The 20,005-nt window shown below is 45.4% G+C and overlaps 1 protein-coding gene across 2 annotated transcripts; it reads right to left on the bottom strand.

Moving 5' to 3' along the window:
- Positions 1 to 582: 582 nt before the first annotated feature.
- SGTA (small glutamine rich tetratricopeptide repeat co-chaperone alpha) lies at positions 583 to 19,769 on the bottom strand. 2 transcript variants are annotated; one of them, XM_082298001.1, is made up of 12 exons: positions 19,708 to 19,769; positions 18,409 to 18,566; positions 17,343 to 17,446; positions 17,073 to 17,157; positions 16,487 to 16,586; positions 15,305 to 15,409; positions 14,940 to 15,078; positions 13,706 to 13,768; positions 12,997 to 13,034; positions 12,024 to 12,113; positions 7,284 to 7,402; positions 583 to 1,939 (listed from the first exon to the last, which is right to left on the bottom strand). In XM_082298001.1, the coding sequence occupies exons 1-11, from the start codon at positions 19,746 to 19,748 to the stop codon at positions 7,288 to 7,290; spliced, it is 1,038 nt and encodes a 345-aa protein (XP_082154127.1). In that variant the 5' UTR covers positions 19,749 to 19,769; the 3' UTR covers positions 583 to 1,939; positions 7,284 to 7,287. The 2 variants fall into 2 exon arrangements, with proteins under 2 accessions (XP_082154127.1, XP_082154128.1); XM_082298002.1 differs by lacking the exon at positions 19,708 to 19,769 and adding an exon at positions 19,411 to 19,433.
- Between the last annotated feature and the right edge of the window lie 236 nt (positions 19,770 to 20,005).

The raw sequence follows: 20,005 nt of genomic DNA, 5'->3' as shown, positions 1-20,005 counted from the left end.
CCAGAGGAGTCGGGAATTGCAGGGAGAGTGAAAAAGGAGGCTGTCAGCGCTGTTTGGAGTTCAGGGGCAGCCAAATCCAGGGGCTGCTCGTTCCTTTGGCAGCGAGGAGCAGCTCCAGGCAGGCAGGGCAGGAGAAATTCCCGCTTGGAAAAGCGCACCGGGAGTTCAGGGATGGGAAAACACAACCGGGAGAGGTGGAGAAATCCAGAAGAACCACTCAGAAGAGAACGAGGAGGGTGAGAGGGAAGGAAAAAGCACAAACCGAGTTGAAAACAGAGGGAAATGCATCCATGGGTTTGGTCCTTTTGGATAATTCCCGAATATTTTCTTCCCGTGCTGTGCTCCAGCTCCAAATTCCTTTTGTGAGGCTCCATAAAAACAGCTGGAGAGAACTTAAAGGGAATGTAGGGAAGCAGAAATGGTGGGGAAAAGGAAAAGTTTTCCTCTTTCTGCGCTGGAGGAAGGCACAGGAGGAGAATTCCCGCAGGGAAAGCCGAAAAAAAACCGGGAAAAAGGGGGATAAAAAGTGCCCCGAGCCCACGGAAACCTCTGGAAAATCACCCGAGCACGAAGGGATAACAACGAAAGTGTCCAAATGTTTTATTCCTCACGAGTGACATGAACCACGTTTATTCCACGGAGCATTTACAAAAAAAGAAATTTTAGAAAAAAAAAAAAAAATCACTTTTGTTTTCTCTTTTTCCATGATTTTTTTTTTTTTTTTCCCCTTTTTTTTCCTCCAATCTCCCAAACGTTCCTGCTCACTCCGGTGGGGCTCCTCCTCCTCCCCTCCCCCCCCCCCCCCCAGCCAAAAATCAGCTTTAAAATCAGGTTGGAGGCACCCCAAAAAACCCAAAAAGAAACCAAAAAAAAAGCCTCTGGTCTCACGCAGGAGCTGAGCTGGGATTTGAGGCGGCTCCAGGAGTTTTTCCCTCCCCGAATCCGCTGGATCCAAAGGGGAATTTTGCATTCCCTCCGCTCCATCCTGGCATCCTCCACCCCCTCCCCCAGCCAGGCTGAGCACTGACATGCACGGAAGATTTAATAAAAAGAAAAAAATTAATAATTAATAATAATTAATAATTAATAATACTACCAAGGAAAAAACTCCTTTGAAACACACTAAAAACACCTTCGCTCCTTCCTCGCTGCTCGCCTTCCACGGGAAAAAAATTCCCACTTTTCCAGAGCTCAGGGGGTTTGTCCTGGGATTTTCTGGGAAGGAAAAACCCCAAAAACGCCTCGGGGTGTGTGGGGAGGGTCCAGTCCCAACTCCTCCCCACCCCTGTGCTGGCCTCGGAGAAGGGAAGCACCGAAATTCCCGGGAATCCCAGAGCTGGATGGCAGCTGAAGGACCAAAAATCCCCATTCCCAGAGGGTAGAAAATCCCGGGATTTCCAGAGGGGTTGGGCAGGGTGAGGGAATGGGGGGGGGGGGGGGGGACTCCAACACTTCTTGGAAGTGGCCCCTCCCCAGGGGGGAATATTGAGGAAAAAAGAAAAAAAAAAAAAAAACCCCCGGAAGGATTCCTGTGAAATCCTCCAAAAAAAAAAACCCCCAAAAAATCTGGGAATAAAAAATTCCCCGGGGGAAAAATCCCGTGGGAATTTCAGAGCAGAGTCCTGGCAGAGCTGGGGGAAAGTTCTGTGCTCGGCTCTGCTGGGGCTTCCAGGAGAAAAGCACAAAAATCCCAACAAAAAAACCTGGGAAAGGTGGAAAAAAAACGGGAGGAGCAGGGCTGGAAAATCGGGAATCTGTCGGTGACATGCAGGGCACGGAAAGGATTCGGGAATTGGTTTGGGGTTTGGGTTTTTTTTTTTGTGTGTTTTTTCCCATTCTGTTTCTTTTTTTCCCTCCCCTTCTTGGACACTTCCAACTCAAGAAATGGCAACACGCACGAGGCTTCCAGCTGGGAAAGCAAGCAGCAGAATTCCAGGGGCTGCGGAGACAGGGAGAGAGGAAAAACAGGGAATTCAGCTGGGAAAAAAAGGGAGTCTCATCATTTGATTTAAATTTAAAATCTTTAAATTTGCATTTTTTTAAAATAGTTTCACCATTTTGATTTAAATTTAAAATATTTTAATTTAAATTTTTTTTTAATAGTTTCATCATTTTGATTTGAATTTAAAATCTTTTAATTTAAATTTTTTTTAAAAAAGTTTCATCATTTGATTTAAATTTAAAATCTTTTAATTTAAATTTTTTTTTTAAAAGTTTCATCATTTGATTTAAATTTAAAATCTTTAAATTTGCATTTTTTTAAAATAGTTTCACCATTTTGATTTAACTTTAAAATATTTTAAATTTTTTTTCAATAGTTTCCTCATTTTGATTTAAATTTAAAATATTTTAATTTTTTTTTAAATAGTTTCGTCATTTTGATTTAAATTTAAAATATTTTAATTTTTTTTTTAAATAGTTTCGTCATTTTGATTTAAACTTAAAATATTTTAATTTTTTTTTTAAGTTTCGTCATTTTGATTTAACTTTAAAATATTTTAAATTTTTTTTTAATAGTTTCGTCATTTTGATTTGAATTTAAAATATTTTAATTTAAATTTTTAAAAAAAAAGTTTCATCATTTGATTTAAATTTAAAATCTTTTAATTTAAATTTTTTTTTTAAAAGTTTCATCATTTGATTTAAATTTAAAATCTTTTAATTTGAATTTTTTTAAATAGTTTCACCATTTTGATTTAAATTTAAAATATTTTAATTTTTTTTTTAAATAGTTTCGTCATTTTGATTTGAATTTAAAATATTTTAATTTAAATTTTTTAAGAGTTTCGTCATTTTGATTTAAATTTAAAATATTTTAATTTAAATTTTTTTAAAAAAAGTTTCATCATTTGATTTAAATTTAAAATCTTTTAATTTAAATTTTTTTAAATAGTTTCACCATTTTGATTTAACTTTAAAATATTTTAAATTTTTTTTCAATAGTTTCGTCATTTTGATTTGAATTTAAAATATTTTAATTTTTTTTTAAAAATAGTTTCGTCATTTTGATTTAAATTTAAAATATTTTAATTTTTTTTTTAAATAGTTTCGTCATTTTGATTTAAATTTAAAATATTTTAATTTTTTTTTTAAATAGTTTCGTCATTTTGATTTAAATTTAAAATATTTTAATTTTTTTTTAAATAGTTTCGTCATTTTGATTTGAATTTAAAATATTTTAATTTTTTTTTTAAAATAGTTTCGTCATTTTGATTTGAATTTAAAATATTTTAATTTAAATTTTTTTAAAAAAAGTTTCATCATTTGATTTAAATTTAAAATCTTTTAACTTGAATTTTTTTAAATAAAGAGTTTCATCGTTTTGATTTAAATTTAAAATCTTTAAATTTGAATTTTTTTAAATAGTTTCACCATTTTGATTTAACTTTAAAATATTTTAAATTTTTTTTAAGTTTCGTCATTTTGATTTAAATTTAAAATATTTTAATTTAAATTTTTTTTTAAAAAGTTTCATCATTTGATTTAAATTTAAAATCTTTAAATTTGCATTTTTTTAAAATAGTTTCACCATTTTGATTTGAATTTAAAATATTTTAATTTTTTTTTTAAATAGTTTCGTCATTTTGATTTAAATTTAAAATATTTTAATTTTTTTTTAATAGTTTCGTCATTTTGATTTAAATTTAAAATATTTTAAATTTTTTTTTAAATAGTTTCGTCATTTTGATTTGAATTTAAAATATTTTAATTTAAATTTTTTAAGAGTTTCGTCATTTTGATTTGAATTTAAAATATTTTAATTTAAATTTTTTTTAAAAAGTTTCATCATTTGATTTAAATTTAAAATCTTTTAATTTAATTTTTTTTTAAAAAGTTTCATCATTTGATTTAAATTTAAAATCTTTAAATTTGCATTTTTTTAGTTTCACCATTTTGATTTAACTTTAAAATATTTTAAATTTTTTTTTAATAGTTTTGTCATTTTGATTTAAATTTAAAATATTTTAATTTTTTTTTAAATAGTTTCGTCATTTTGATTTGAATTTAAAATATTTTAATTTAAATTTTTTTTAAAAAGTTTCATCATTTGATTTAAATTTACAATCTTTAAATTTGCATTTTTTTAAAATAGTTTCACCATTTTGATTTAACTTTAAAATATTTTAAATTTTTTTTTGAATAGTTTCGTCATTTTGATTTGAATTTAAAATATTTTAATTTAAATTTTTTAAAAAAGTTTCCTCATTTGATTTAAATTTAAAATATTTTAATTTTTTTCAAAAAAAGAGTTTCGTCATTTTGATTTCAATTTAAAATATTTTAATTTGAATTTTTTTTAAAGAAATAGTTTCGTCAATTTAAAATATTTTCATTTAAACAAAAAAGTTTCATCATTTAAATTTAAATTTAAAATATTTTAATTAGAATTTTTTCAAATAAAGAGTTTCGTCATTTTGATTTAAATTTAAAGTATTTTAATTTAAATTTTTTTTAATAAAGCGTTTCATCGTTTTGATTTAAATTTAAAATCTTTTAATTTGAATTTTTTTAAAAAGTTTCGTCATTTTGATTTAAATTTAAAATATTTTAATTTGAATTTTTTTTAATAAAGAGTTTCATCATTTTAATTGAAAATATTTTTATTTAAAGAAGTTTCATCGCTTCAAATTAAAGATATTTTAATCTAAATTTTTAAAAAAGTTTCATTTTGATTTAAATTTAAAATATTTTAATTTAAACTTTTTTAAAGAAATAGTTTCGTCAATTTAAAATATTTTAATTGAAACAAAAAAGTTTCATTTTCATTTAAATTTAAAATATTTTAATTTAAATTTTTTTTAAGAAATAGTTTCGTCAATTAAAAATATTTTCATTTAAATAAAAAAGTTTCATATTTAAAACTTAAATTTTAAATATTTTAATTTAATTTTTTTTAAATAAAGAGTTTTGTCATTTTAATTTAAAATATTTTGACTTAAATAAAAAAGTTTCATCGTTTTAAAGATATTTTAATCTAAATTTTAAAAAAGTTTCATCATTTTGATTTAAATTTAAAATATTTTAATTTAAATTAAAAAGTTTCATCATTTAAAATTACATTTAAAATATTTTAACTTAAATAAAAAAGTTTCATCATTTTACATTAAATTTAAGATATTTTAATCTAAATTTTAAAAAAGTTTTCATCATTTTGATTTAAATATAAAATATTTTAATTTAAATTTTAAAAAGTTTCATCACTTTATTTTAAAATATTTGAGTTTTAAAAAAAGTTTCGTAATTTTAATTTAAAATATTTAAATTTTTTTTAAGTTTCATCATTTTAATTTAAAATATTTAAATTTTAAAATTTTCATCATTTTAAATTGAAAATATTTTAATTTAAATTTTAAAAAGTTTCACCATTTAATTTTAAGATTTGAGTTTTAAAAAGGAGTTCCGTCAATTTAAATTTAAAATATTTTAATTCAAAATTTTTTAAGAGTTTCACTTTAATTTAAAATACTTGAATTTAAAAAGTTCCATCATTTTAAATTAAATTTAAAATACTTTCATTTAAATTTTTAAAAAGTTTGACTTTATTTTATAATAGTTCAGTTTTTAAAAAAAGAGTTTTGTCATTTTAATTTAAACATAAAAATTTAAATTAATTTTCTTTTTTAAAGCGTCATCATTTTAATTTAAAATATTTACATTTAAGTCATTTCATCATTGACATTTCAATTTAAACCACTTAAATTTAACTTTAAAAATTGAAAAAAAATTAAATTCAAAACCTCATTTGAATGAAGTTTTGGTAAAAAAGAATGGCCAAAAATTGCTTTAATGAATTTTTTTTTTAATTTGTAATAAATTGAGGATTTTTAATAATTTCAATAAAGTTGAATTTAAAGATTTTAATGAAATTTGACCATTCAGCATTTGGAATCATTTTTGAAATTTTTGAGTATTTTGAATCCTTTTTCAATTTTTTTCCATTTTTCATCCTTTAACCCTTCGGAATTTGAAAGATTTTTTAATTTTCAATCAACTTTACCCATTTCGCATCGTTAACATCATTTAATTGGGAATCAAATGGAACCATTTCCAATTTTAATAATTTTTTAAAATTTTTAATACTCTGATCATTCAGCATTTTTAAGCCATTTAAAAAGAATTTATTCAAAATTGAACCATTTTGCATCTTTAATCCATTTTAAAAATCACTTCATGCCTTGACCACCTCGCATTTTGAAGGAATATTTTCTTTTTTTTCAAGATTTTGAATAAATTCTCTTCCAATTCTTTAAATTTTTAATAACGTTTGACCCTTTGGCATTTTTTTATCACTCCAAGATATTTTGAATTAACGTTGAATTTAACATTTGCAACCATGACATTAAATAACGTTTTTAATTGGATGTTTGAAATAATATTTTAAAAATTTAACAATTCCACCGTTTCCTATTTTTAAAAATTTAACAATTCGACAAATGAATAATAAAAATTTAACAATTCATATTTTTAAGAATTTTGGGATGAAATATCCGCGTTTTCAATGAAATTTAATTTTTAAAAATTTGGGGTTTAATTAAAAAATTTTAAAAATTTTAAAAATTAAAAACAATTAAAATTAAAAAAATTAAAATGAAAAAAATTCAAAATTAAAAAAAATTTTAAAATTAAAAAAGTTAAAATAAAAAAAATTAAAATGAAAAAATTTAAAATGAAAAAATTTAAAATTAAAAAATTTAAAATTAAAAAAATTAAAAATTAAAAATGAAAAATTAAAAAAATTAAAATAAAAAGTTGAAATTTAAAAAATCAAAAATTTAAAAAACTAAAAATTTAAAAAAAATTAAAAATTAAAATTTTTAAATTAAAAAAGTAAAATAATTTAAAGTTTAAATTTAAATTTAAAATTAAAAAAGATTTAAATTAATAAAAATTTTTAAATGATTAAATTAATAAAAATTTGACATTAAAAAAATTAAAATTAAAAAATTAAAATTAAAAAATTAAAATTAATAAAATTAAAATTAATAAAATTAAAATTAATAAAATTAAAATTAATAAAATTAAAATTAAAAAATTAAAAGTAAAAAATTGAAATTAATAAAATTAAATAAAAAAATTTATATTAAAAAATTGAAATAAAAAAAATTAATTTAAAAAATCGAAATTAAAAAAATTTTAAGTTAAAAAAATTTAAATTAAAAAAAGTTTAAATTAAAAAAATGGAAAATTACAACCAAAAAAAATTATAAACAAAATTTCCCGAAGGAATTTCTTGAATCAATCCGTGCTCTCCCATCCCCCCGCGGGCGCTCCCGGCCTCTCACCCGCTCATTCCTGCTGCTCCTCGGTGCTGGCGCTCGGGGTCCGGCTCCGGATTTGGCTGCGGAGCTGCTCGATGAGCTCGGGGTTCTGCTGCTGCATCTGCTGCGCAAACTGCTGGCCCCTGGGGACACACGGGGACACCGCTGACACCGGGGACAGCAGGGACACACCAGGGACACACGGGGACACACGGGGACACATGGGGACACCGCTGACACCGGGGACACACCAGGGACACCGCTGACACCGGGGACACCAGGGACACCAGGGGGACACACCGGGGACACACGGGGACACATGGGGACACCGATGACACCGGGGACAGCAGGGACACACCAGGGACACACGGGGACACATGAGGACACCGGGGACACACCGGGACACACTGGGGACACCAGGGACACACCAGGGACACACGGGGACACACCGGGGACACACGGGGACACACCGGGGACACCAGGGACACACCGGGGACACACCGGGGACACCAGGGACACACCAGGGACACACGGGGACACACCATGGACACACGGGGACACACCAGGGACACACCAGGGACACACCAGGGACACACCAGGGACACACCAGGGACACCGCTGACACTGGGGACACACCGGGGACACCACTGACACCGGGGACAGCAGGGACACAGGGGGGACACACGGGGACACACGGGGACACACGGGGACACACCGGGGACACCGCTGACACCGGGGACAGCAGGGACACACCGGGGACACACGGGGACACACCAGGGACACACGGGGGGACACACCAGGGACACACGGGGGGACACACGGGGGGACACACGGGACACACCAGGGACACACCGGGGACACACGGGGACACACCAGGGACACACCAGGGACACACGGGGGGACACACGGGGGGACACACGGGGGGACACACGGGGGGACACACGGGACACACCAGGGACACACCAGGGACACACGGGGACACCGCTGACACCGGGGACACAACGGGGACACAACGGGGACACACCAGGGACACACCAGGGACACACCAGGGACACACCGGGGACACCAGGGGGACACGGGGACACCGCTGACACCAGGGACACCGGGGACACACGGGGACACACCAGGGACACACCAGGGACACACCAGAGACACACCGGGGACACACCGGGGACACACGGGGACACCGCTGACACCGCGGACACACGGGGACAGCGGGGACAGCGGGGACACACGGGGACACCACGGACACACGGGGACACCGGGGGGACACAGGGACACCGCTGACACTGGGGGGACACCAGGGACAGATGGGGACACCGCTGACACCGGGGACAGCAGGGACACAGGGGGGACACCGGGGACACACCAGGGACACACGGGGACACCGGGGACAGCAGGGACACATGGGGACAGGAGACACAGGGGACAGCAGGGACACCGGGGACACACAGGGAACAGTGGGGACAGTGGGGACACAGGGGACACACGAGGACAGCAGAGACACACAGGGGACACAGGGGACAGCGGGGAAACGGAGGACATAGGGGACACCGGGACACACGGGACAGCAGGGACACACGGGGACAGCGGGGACACACAGGGGACACGAGGGACACAGAAGGACACCAGGGACAGTGGGGACACAGAGGGACACCAGGGACACACAGGGACAGCAGGGACACATGGAGGACAGCAGGGACACAGGGGACAGGACACAGGGACACATGGGGAGACACGGGGACATCACTGAGACCAGGGACACCAGGAACAGTAGGGAGATATGGGACAGTGGGGACACTGGGGACATGGGAGATATAGGGACACGGGGGACACGGGGGACACCGGGGTTACAGGGACAGGGGACACTGAACACAGGCTAGAGGACACAGGGGACATCAGGGACACAGGATGGGGGCCACTGAGGATACAGGGACACCAGGGTTGGGGACACAGGTGACACAGGGACACCAGGAGGCAGCAGGGACACAGGGAACATTGGTGACACAGAGACACAGGACCAGACACACTGGGGACACAGGACTGGGGACACTGGGGACACTGGACAGGGGACATAGGGGACACTGGTGACACAGAACTGGGGACACTGGTGACACAGGACTGGGGACACTGGACAGGGGACATAGGGGACACTGGTGGCACAGGGACATGGGGCACTGGTGGCACAGGGACACCAGCTGTCAGGTGACACTGGTGACACAGGGGACACGGTGACACAGAGACAGGAGACACGGGGGACAAGGGACATTGGTGACAAGACAGGGAACACAGGACAGGGGACACTGGTGACACAGGAGAGGGGACACAGGCAACACCCTGGGACATTCCCAGCTCCAGGATTGTCCCCCATTCCCACCCTGGGACATTCCCCAGCCCTGGATCCCAGATTTTCCCCCAGGATTGTCTCTCCTGGCCTCACCCCGGGCATTTCCCAGCCCTGGATCCCAGATTTTCCCCCAGGATTGGCTCTCCTGGCCTCATCCCAGGCATTTTCCAGCCCTGGATCCCGGATTTTCCCCCACGATTGTCTCTCCTGGCCTCACCCCGGGCATTTCCCAGCCCTGGATCCCAGATTATGCCTCTGGCCCCACTCAGGGACATTCCCAGCTCCAGGATTGTCCCCCATTCCCACCCTGGGACATTCCCCAGCCCTGGATCCCAGATTTTCCCCCACGATTGTCTCTCCTGACCTCACCCCGGGCATTTCCCAGCCCTGGATCCCAGATTTTCCCCTGGGATTGTCTCTCTGGTGCCACCCTGGGCATTTCCCAGCCTTGGATCCCAGATTATGCCTCTGGCCCCACTCAGGGACATTCCCACCCTGGGACATTCCCAGCCCTGGATCCCAGATTTTCCCCCACGATTGTCTCTCCTGGCCTCACCCCGGGCATTTCCCAGCCCTGGATCCCAGATTTTCCCCCAGGATTGTCTCTCCTGACCTCACCCCGGGCATTTCCCAGCCCTGGATCCCAGATTTTCCCCCAGGATTTTCCCCGGCATTGTCTCTCCTGGCCTCATCCCAGGCATTTCCCAGCCCTGGATCCCGGATTTTCCCCCAGGATTGTCTCTCCTGGCCTCACCCTGGGCATTTCCCAGCCCTGGATCCCAGATTTTCCCCCACGATTGTCTCTCCTGACCTCACCCCGGGCATTTCCCAGCCCTGGATCCCGGATTTTCCCCCAGGATTGGCTCTCCTGGCCTCACCCCGGGCATTTCCCAGCCCTGGATCCCAGATTTTCCCCCAGGATTGTCTCTCTGGTGCCACCCTGGGCATTTCCCAGCCCTGGATCCCAGATTTTCCCCCAGGATTGTCTCTCCTGACCTCACCCCGGCCATTCCCCAGCCCTGGATCCCAGATTTTCCCCCAGGATTGTCTCTCCTGGCCTCACCCCGGGCATTTCCCAGCCCTGGATCCCGGATTTTCCCCCAGGATTGTCTCTCCTGGCCTCACCCCGGCCATTCCCCAGCCCTGGATCCCAGATTTTCCCCTGGGATTGTCTCTCTGGTGCCACCCTGGGACATTCCCCAGCCCTGGATCCCAGATTTTCCCCCAGGATTGTCTCTCCTGGCCTCACCCCGGGCATTTCCCAGCCCTGGATCCCAGATTTTCCCCTGGGATTGTCTCTCTGGTGCCACCCTGGGCATTTCCCAGCCTTGGATCCCAGATTTTCCCCCAGGATTGTCTCTCCTGACCTCACTCTGGGCATTTCCCAGCCCTGGATCCCGGATTTTCCCCCAGGATTTTCCCCCAGGATTGTCTCTCCTGACCTCACCCCGGGCATTTCCCAGCCCTGGATCCCGGATTTTCCCCCACGATTGTCTCTCCTGGCCTCACCCCGGGCATTTCCCAGCCCTGGATCCCGGATTTTCCCCCACGATTGTCTCTCCTGGCCTCATCCCAGGCATTTCCCAGCCCTGGATCCCGGATTTTCCCCAGGATTGTCTCTCCTGGCCTCACCCCGGGCATTTCCCAGCCCTGGATCCCAGATTTTCCCCTGGGATTGTCTCTCTGGTGCCACCCTGGGCATTTCCCAGCCCTGGATCCTGGATTTTCCCCCAGGATTGTCTCTCCTGACCTCACCCCGGCCATTCCCCAGCCCTGGATCCCAGATTTTCCCCCAGGATTGTCTCTCCTGGCCTCACCCCGGGCATTTCCCAGCCCTGGATCCCGGATTTTCCCCCAGGATTGTCTCTCCTGACCTCACCCCGGGCATTTCCCAGCCCTGGATCCCAGATTTTCCCCCACGATTGTCTCTCCTGGCCTCACCCCGGGCATTTCCCAGCCCTGGATCCCAGATTTTCCCCCAGGATTGTCTCTCCTGACCTCACCCCGGGCATTTCCCAGCCCTGGATCCCAGATTTTCCCCTGGGATTGTCTCTCCTGGCCTCACCCCGGGCATTTCCCAGCCCTGGATCCCGGATTTTCCCCTGGGATTGTCTCTCTGGTGCCACCCTGGGCATTTCCCAGCCTTGGATCCCAGATTATGCCTCTGGCCCCACTCAGGGACATTCCCAGCTCCAGGACTGTCCCCCATTCCCACCCTGGGACGTTCCCAGCCCTGGATCCCAGATTTTCCCCCAGGATTGTCTCTCCTGACCTCACCCCAGGCATTTCCCAGCCCTGGATCCCAGATTTTCCCCCAGGATTGTCTCTCCTGACCTCACCCTGGGCATTTCCCAGCCCTGGATCCCAGATTTTCCCCCGGGATTGTCCCCCAGGATCGTCCCTGTCCCCGCACTCACGCCTGGATCAGGCTGGCCAGGTCGTTGGTGGAGGGGCTACTCCCGGCTGCTCCCATGGCGTTGTGGCCTCCCGAAATCATCCCGGACATTCTGTGAGGGGGAGGAAAAAAGTGTCAGAACTGGGGGGAAAATAATTTAAAAAAAAAAAAAAAAATCCCTAAAAACCCCAGTGTTTTCCACCTGGGAATAGGAGCACCTTCCCATCCCAGGGATTATGGAATTCCCTGCACCAGCTTTCCCTTGGTCAGCTGCAAATAAGGAATTCAGCTGAACAAGAAATAAAAGTAATGATAAAAACATCACAATTCCCAGATTCCCAGATTTATGGATTAAAACCCTGCCCTTCCTCACACCAGCTTGTTCCCTGTTCTGCATCCAAGACTGGATTCCCTGGATTCCCTCATGGGGAACAGCCCAGGACTCCCAGCCCCATCCTCAGGCTTTATCCAGGTGGGAATTCCAGCTGGCACCAGGCACAGGAGCAGGGAGAAGCCAATGGGAGCCGAGTGGTCTCATCCCAAAATCCCTGGATTTTGGGGCTCCCGAGGGTCTCTCCGTCCTCCCGTGCTTCAAAGGGATGAGTGGGAATGGGCTGGGCCTCGCTGGGTTTATGAATTTATCCATTTCCCCCCAAATATTGTGAACTGATCCTCAGAACCATCCAGGAATGGCAATATTCCCATTCCAAGCAAGCTGGGAAATGCTGAAATCCCATAAAACCAGAGCAAAGCCAATTCCAGGGCTATGATCCATCCCATCCCACTTCCCTCTGGAATAATTTTATTAAAATCCCGCCCAAAACTCAGCCCAGAGCACCCAAATCCCACCCCCAGCTCAGGGAACTGGGCTGGTTCTGAGCCCCCCTCCACATTCCTGGCCCAAATTCCTGCCTGCTCCCACCAGGAAAGGCCAAACACAGAGAGAGGCTGGAATGAGCAATTCCAAGAGGGAATAAAAGCAGGATCCGACTCACAGCTGTTGCACTTGGGGGTTGTTCATGAGGTTTGATGCCTGTGGGGAATAAAAACAACACCTGAGTGAGGCAGCGGGGATGGGGGTGGGATCAACCCCAAAGGGAAGGCAGGGGAAGCTTGGAAAGCCAGGGAAAGAGGGAAAAATAAGGGGGGGAAATGGGAGAAATAAAGGGGGAAAAGAAAGGGGGGAAAAGGGGGGGAAAAAGAAAAAAAAGGGGGGGAAAAAAAAGGGGGGGAAAAAAAAGGGGGGGAAAAAAAAGGGGGGGAAAAAAAAGGGGGGGAAAAAAAAGGGGGGGAAAAAAAAGGGGGGGAAAAAAAGGGGGGGAAAAAAAGGGGGGGGGAAAGAAAAGGGGGGGGGAAAGAAAAGGGGGGGGAAGAAAAAAAAGGGAGGGGGGGGAGAAAAAAAAGGGAGGAAAAAAAAGAAGAGCAAAGCCCAACCCAAAAGGGGGGGAAAAGGAGGGGGAAAGGGGGGGAGAAAAGAGGGAAAAAGGGGGAAAAAAGGGGGACAAAGAAGAGCAAAGCCCAAGCCCAGAGCAGAACAGGCCCTTCCACAGCCTCAGCAAAGCCTGTGGAGGAAATCCCTGGATTTCCTTGGAGCTGAAGGGAACAACTGCAGCTCCCAGAGAGCTCCAGGGATTGGGAAAACCCATTTGGGGAGGCACTGGAGAGGCTCCGTGCCAAGGAATCCCGGCTGGCACTGGGAATTACCATGCTCATGAAGCCGGGGTTGTTCAGCAATCCGGCCAAGTCGAAGCCTCCGGGGCCGCCGGTCTGCAGGAGAAACCAGAGCTCCCTCACTGCCAGCCCTCATTCCCAGAGTTACCAGAGCCAGGGAATCCCATCAGGAATGGTTTGGGATGCAGGGATCCAGTGCCACCTCCTTGAACCCTCACACCTCCCACGAAGCCGGGGTGCTCCGAGCTGGCCTTGGACACTTCCAGGGATGCAGGGGCAGCCACGGCTTCTCTGGGAATTCCATCCCACTCCCTCAATTCCTTCCCAATATCCCATCCAATCCTCCCCCCTCTGGCAGTGGGAAGCCATTCCCTGCGTCCTGTCCCTCCATCCTTTATCCCAAATCCCTCTCCAGCTCTTCTGGAGTCCCTTTAGACTCTGGAAGTGGCTCCCTGGAGCTTCTCTTCTCCAGCCTTTCCTTGCACACTTCCAGCTTCTCTGAGAATTCCATCCCAAGCCCTCACATCCAAGGATTCCTTCCCATTATCCCACCTAACCCTTCCCAAGAACCCCTTTGTCCTGTCTCTCCAGGCTCTTGGAAAAACCCTTCCCCCATTCTTTGCAGTCTCCCTTCCTTCCTCCCAGAAGGATCCCAAATCCCTTAAATCCTGACAATGGGAAAAGGCTCTGTCCCAACCCTCTGGAAAACCCCAGCCTGGTGGGGATTGGGCTCACAGAGACTCCTTGTGCTCACTCCCCCTGGAATCCCAATCTGGAAACCCAAATTCAACCCCTCCCTCCCTCACCTCTGCCCTGGAAAAGCCCTTGGAAAATTGAAATCCCCTTCAAAATGATGCCCAAGGACCTTCCTGCCTGGAACAGTGCAGCCAGCAGCTCCCTGCCTGGAAAACCTCCAGGTTTCTTTTCGAGAAAACAACTTTTTGTATTAAAAAAAACCCCTAAAAACACCTTTGGTGTCGCTAAAAGGGCACGAGGAAAATACAAAAAGGTCGATTTTGGAGAGATTGAATCCCCAAAGTGCAAATTGCTGTCGTAAAACCCTCATCAGGCTCCTTCTCCAGCTGCTTCCAACCTTCCCAAAGCGACCATGAGGAGGAATTTTGCCCTCTGGATTTCAGTGGGATGCTCACAGCACAATCCTCCACCACCTCCAGCCCAAATTTCACATTTTTAACACCCCCCAGGCAGCACCTGTTGGATTTTCACCTCCTCTAACCTTAACAAACTCCTAAATCCCACAACTCACCGGACTGGGAGTCTCCTTCATTTTCTGTTCAGCTATTTTGAGGTTGGATTTGTAGGTCTCGTTGTCTGGATCCAGCTCCAGAGCTTTTTTGTAGTAAACAACAGCTTCTGTGTGTTTGTTTAAGCTGGACAGGGCCAAGCTGGGGAAAGAAAACCGAAATCCAAGTCACAGAGGGGATTTTTCGGGTCGCTTTTTAAAATCCAACTGTTAACTTTCAAGCGCTCCTTGAAGTTGAGAAATTGGGAATTTGTGGTTTTTTTCTCCACCCTAAATAACCTGAAACAGCAGGAATTTTTTCACGGTGGAACACACGGATAAAAGCCCTGTTCCAAGGTGTCCAGGCATCCAAAATTCCAGCTGCTCACCCCATCCTGCCGTAGGCTTTGCTGTAGTTGGGGTCGATGCCGATGGCTCGCTCGCAGTCCCGCACTGCTCCCGCGTAATTCCCCAGTTTGCTGTAGGCAGCAGCTCTGGAAGAAAGGGGGGAAAAAACAGGAAGCAGGGAATGCTGAGCAGCTGGAATATCCTGAGGGATGTCATCCCTGTCCCCTCCAGCAGAGCCAAGTGTGGGTTTGAGCTAAATTTGAGCTGAATTTGAGCTAAATCTGTATCCAGGTGAGCGATTCCAAGCCTGGCTCCGTGCAGATCCCGGCTCTCATTTCTCCCAGTGACATTCCAGGATCGCTTCCTAGCTCAGAGAATTCCTTTGGTTTCCCCTCATCTCTCAATTTCTCAACATTTCCCCACATTCCAAAGAGGGAAAACTTTCTTTTAAAGCCTGGGCACTTCCGTGGATCCAGGGGCAGCCACGGCTTCTCTGGGAATTCTACCCCATTCCCTCCCAGGGAACAATTCCTTCCCAATATCCCATCCAATCCTCCCCTCTGGCAGTGGGAAGCCATTCTCTGTGTCCTGTCCCTCCAGCCCTTGTCCCAAATCCCTCTCCAGCTCTCCTGGAGCCCCTTTAACCACTGGAAGTGGCTCAACCTCCCTAACTCTGAGACGCACCAGCCCCAAACCCTCCCACAGAGCTCAAAGCACCAACTTCCAGCCCCAAATCCCCCTGCCCACCATGTCCAGGTGGATTTGAGCTCCCACCACAAGCAGGTGATTAAATGAAATTAAGGTTCCAACTCTGCTTTATCCAACATTTGCCTTCCAAACACTTCTCAGAACCGAGAAACACAAAAAATCCCCCTTCCACAGCCGATTTCGCACAGAGCTCCCTGAATTCTCAGTGAGGAGCCTCCAGCTCCTCGTTTCATCCCTTAATTCCTCTCCATCCCACTCTGCATGGAAGCAGACACCATTTCCTGGCATTCCTTATCCCCTCCAGTGCCTAATAAAGGTCATTTCCACACCCACACCCCATCCCGAGATGCCAGGAGGCACCAACAGATCAGCTCCAACCACACAAGCGAGGAGCTGATCCAAGAGTCCCCAAAAAAAATCCTTAAAAAAAAAAAAAAAAAAAAAAAAAGGGATTTTTTGGAGCATTCAGGGATCTTGGATCCGAGTGAGGAGGAGCTGGGGAAGCTGCCCAGTACCTGTTGCAGAAATAAACGGCGTTGGCTGGGTTTAACTCGATGGCTTTTCCATAAAAAGACACGGCAGCCTCGAAGTTTTCTGCCTTCATTTGGTCGTTTCCTAAAAGGAGGGTGGGAAAGGCTCGTGAGGGAAGGGGGAAAAAAGCAGGGATAAATCCGAGCACCAGGCCCAGATCCATGGAAATAGCACAGAGCTCTGCCAGCCTGAGGCTGGAGAGCTGTCCTGGGAATTGCAGCATTCCTGATCCTCAGCACAGCACCCCAAAAATCGCCCCAGGTGCTGGCTCAGGTGGGAGTGCTGCGTCCACACTCATCCCACTTTTTCCCAGGAAAAGATCATGCATGGAGCAGGAAGGATGGGTGCTCTTCTGCACACCTCACGGGTTTTTTGGGATAAAAAATCCCACTGATCCAGCATTCCTGGTGGCAAAATCTCCCCAAGCGGAGCAAGAGGCAGAAATGGAAAAACTTCCCTTTCCCCGCCTCCCCCTGCCCCATTCCAAGCATTCCCCAGGTGCCTGGGAATTAAAATTCCCTCCCAATTCCCACCAAACCCTCCTTATCCAGCAGCTCCAGGGGTTGGTACCTTCAGTCTTGAGTCTTTCAGCTTCAGCCACGTCATCTTCCGAGGGGGTGACGGGCTCGGAATTCGTTCTGGAGTGTTCCAGCTCCTTCCAAGGAGAGGGAGAAGCTGAGATAAGGATTCCCACTGAGCTGTCCCACACTTCCCGCTTTTCCAGCCCAAAACATTCCCCTCCCACAGGGCTCTGAGGGGAGCAGCAGCCTCCTGGAAATCCAGCAGAACTCAGGGAAACAAAAAAAAAAAAAAAGGGAACATTTCAGGGCACTCTCTCACCTTCCCTGCCACAGCTTCAAATATTTCGGGAAGGGTCTGGGACACAGCCAGGCTTTGGTCTTCCATGGAGACTCCAAACGCTGTTTCCAGGCACTGGATGGCCACTGGAAAGGGAGAGTCAGGTCATTAATTGATAAATATTCATCCCTCTCCCTTATCTCTTGAAAAAACTGGGAAAAAACCACCCCAAACCACCCATTTTCCCCACACCAGATTGGATTTTTGGGCCGTAGCCTCAGACTTTGGCAAAGCTCTTCCCTCTGGATATCCTGGATGGAGCCAATCCCAATTCCCACCCCCCTTAAGGGATTCCTGGGGTTTAGGAGTGAATGAGGTTGGGGCTGCAGCAGCTGGGAAGGTGGGAATGCCCCGGCATTCCAAGGAGAGATCCACACATTCCCCTTGCTCCGGGAAGTGCGGGGACTCCGAGCCGCCTCCTTCCCTGCTTGGGAAGCTGCTCCCAGGGAAAAGAGAGCTTCACAGAGCTCTCCTGCCACACTGTACATCCCAAAATATCCCATTCCTGGCACTCATCCCTCAGGAATGTCCCCCCCCACAGCCGTGCTCCTTTCACCAGGACAAGCCAAGGACTAAACCCTGAGCTCCTTCAGGAGACCTTTTAAGATCCGTGTGCTCTCCTTGCCCTCTGGAAGAGCCTGGAAAAACCACTGTGGGACAGCGTTTTGGGGAGCAGAAGAGGAGAAACAACTCCAGGAGCACAGAGCGCTTCCCTGGAGCCAGGGAATTCCCACCTCGTGCCTCACAGAACCCTCCCGACTCCGCCTCGTCCTGGATAAACCCTCTAAGTCTCCAAGCTGGGATCAGGGAGGTTTTTGACCCCAGGTACATCCCTGCCTCGAGTTAATCTGCTCTTGGAAGAGATCAGAAGCCAGACAAGCCGCCAGCACTCCTGGATACCTCCCAGAAGGAAAAATTTGCTCCAAAATTCCAGCCAGGTTCAGCGCCGCTGAACAGCCCAGCCAAGGCAGGGGCAGAAAACAGAGGAAAAAACACCCAAATTCTCCCGAATTTTGGCCTGGGACAAGACCCAGATGCACCCACTCACCTTCCAAACTCTCCTGAGCATCTGGAGACATGCTCCCGTTCTGGAGCTGGGTGTGGAGGAACTGGATGATGGAGTAGGCGAGACGCTTCTGGTCTGCCATGCTGGGAGAGAGGCTGCGAGGGGCCGGGCTCCACCGCTCCTGGCTTCCAGAAAAAAACCTGGAGACACAGAGAAGTTGTGGATTGAGAGAGTAGAAGGCAAAGGGTTTTGCTGCTGCTGTCCCTCGGGAGGAGTTCTGGGGGATAAGGGAGGTGTTGAGGAGCTCAGGATGGATTTGGGGGGATGAGGGAGTTGTTCAAGGCTCCAAAACCTTCCTTATATTCTGCTTTAGGAATTCTTCAGGCCTGGATTCACCAGAACTGCCAAGGGAAGCACACCAGAGGTGCTGCAGTTATTTAGGGTACGGAACACTTGGAGCACTGAGGAGCTCAGCACAACAAAATTCCCACTTTTCTGTTCTCAAAGCACAGCTTGGTCCTGAAACCAACGCCAAGAGCAGAAGGAACGTGCCCCAGAGCTGCCAAACCTCCTCCCAGCCTGTCCTGACAGGGAAAGGGGAGGGAGATCCCAAAGCAAAGAGAGATCCCAAAAAGCACATCCCGGGGCTGGGAATTCCCAGCGATCCCACGGCAGCTCCTGCGGGAAGCGGATCCAGCTCCGCTGCTCCCGAGCATTAACTGGGTTTGTAGCACATCCAGGCTCATTTAATTGAGAAACGAGACCAAATTTAATGAGAGGTCCACAGAGCTGAGCCCAGAGGCACCGGAACAGCACCGGGCCCGGTTGCGGCTCCCGTTCCCCGGCCCCGAGAGCCCCCAGACCCCGCCGGGCCCCGGGGCGGGCGGACAGGGCAAGGCACCGCTCCCCCGGTACCCCCTCCCCGCTTCCCCAAGCGCCGGGAGCACCGCCCGGACCCTCCCTGGGAGGAGGCAACCGGGGAACCCCGGCCCGGCCCCGGCCGGGGAAACCGCCGGGTCCCGCCGCCACCCCCGGTGCCCTCACCGGGACCGGGGCGGGCGATTCCCAGCGGGCAGCAGAGCCCGGCAGCAGCAGGACCGGAGACAGAGCAGTCCCGGCGGGGGGCACAGCCCGCTCCGGTCCGGTCCCGTTCCGTCCCGTCCCGTCCCGCCCCCTCAGGCCCCGGTGCACCCGGTACTCCCCGGTGCCGCTGCCTCCACCCGGACCGGAGCCGCGGCTGCCGGCGGGCAGCACGGCCCGGCACCGGTCTGCCCGGAGGCGGAGGGGTCCCGGCGTGAGCCCGGTCCCGGTCCCGGTGTTCCCCGGTCCCCCCGCGCTCACCGGACACCCGCCTGGGCCGGGCGCGCTCCCGCACTGCGCATGCGCCGCGCTCACCGCGCGCCTGCGCCGCTCTGGCCCCGCCCCTCCCTTATAGGCCCAAAGGGGCGGGGCCTACGGCGGAAGCCCCGCCCCACCGGTACCATAGAGATGCGGCGTTGTCACGGCAACGCGCGGGGGCGTTGCCATGGGAACGGGCGGGCGGGACGGACCCCGGGGATGCTCCGCGCCCGCCCCGGGGCCGCTCCCGGCCGGCTCTGAGGGTCGCGGCGGGGATGCGCCGCCCCCCTTCGCCGGCCCC

This window comes from Coloeus monedula (assembly GCF_965178545.1).
Source record: "Coloeus monedula genome assembly, chromosome: 27".
Lineage (NCBI taxonomy): Eukaryota > Metazoa > Chordata > Aves > Passeriformes > Corvidae > Coloeus > Coloeus monedula.
Note: the sequence above shows the minus strand (reverse complement) of the source record. Positions and strands in the feature narration are given on the sequence as shown.

Excerpts from the sequence above, each read along its gene's own strand:
- SGTA (XM_082298001.1), bottom strand. The coding sequence starts at position 19,748 with ATGCGCAGTGCGGGAGCGCGCCCGGCCCAGGCGGGTGTCCG. Across the intron at positions 16,587-17,072 it reads TGAAAGACTCAAGACTGAAG|GAAACGACCAAATGAAGGCA; the intron begins GTACCAACCCCT and ends CCCTCCTTTTAG. Across the intron at positions 13,769-14,939 it reads TGAAGGAGACTCCCAGTCCG|ACCGGCGGCCCCGGAGGCTT; the intron begins GTGAGTTGTGGG and ends TTTCTCCTGCAG.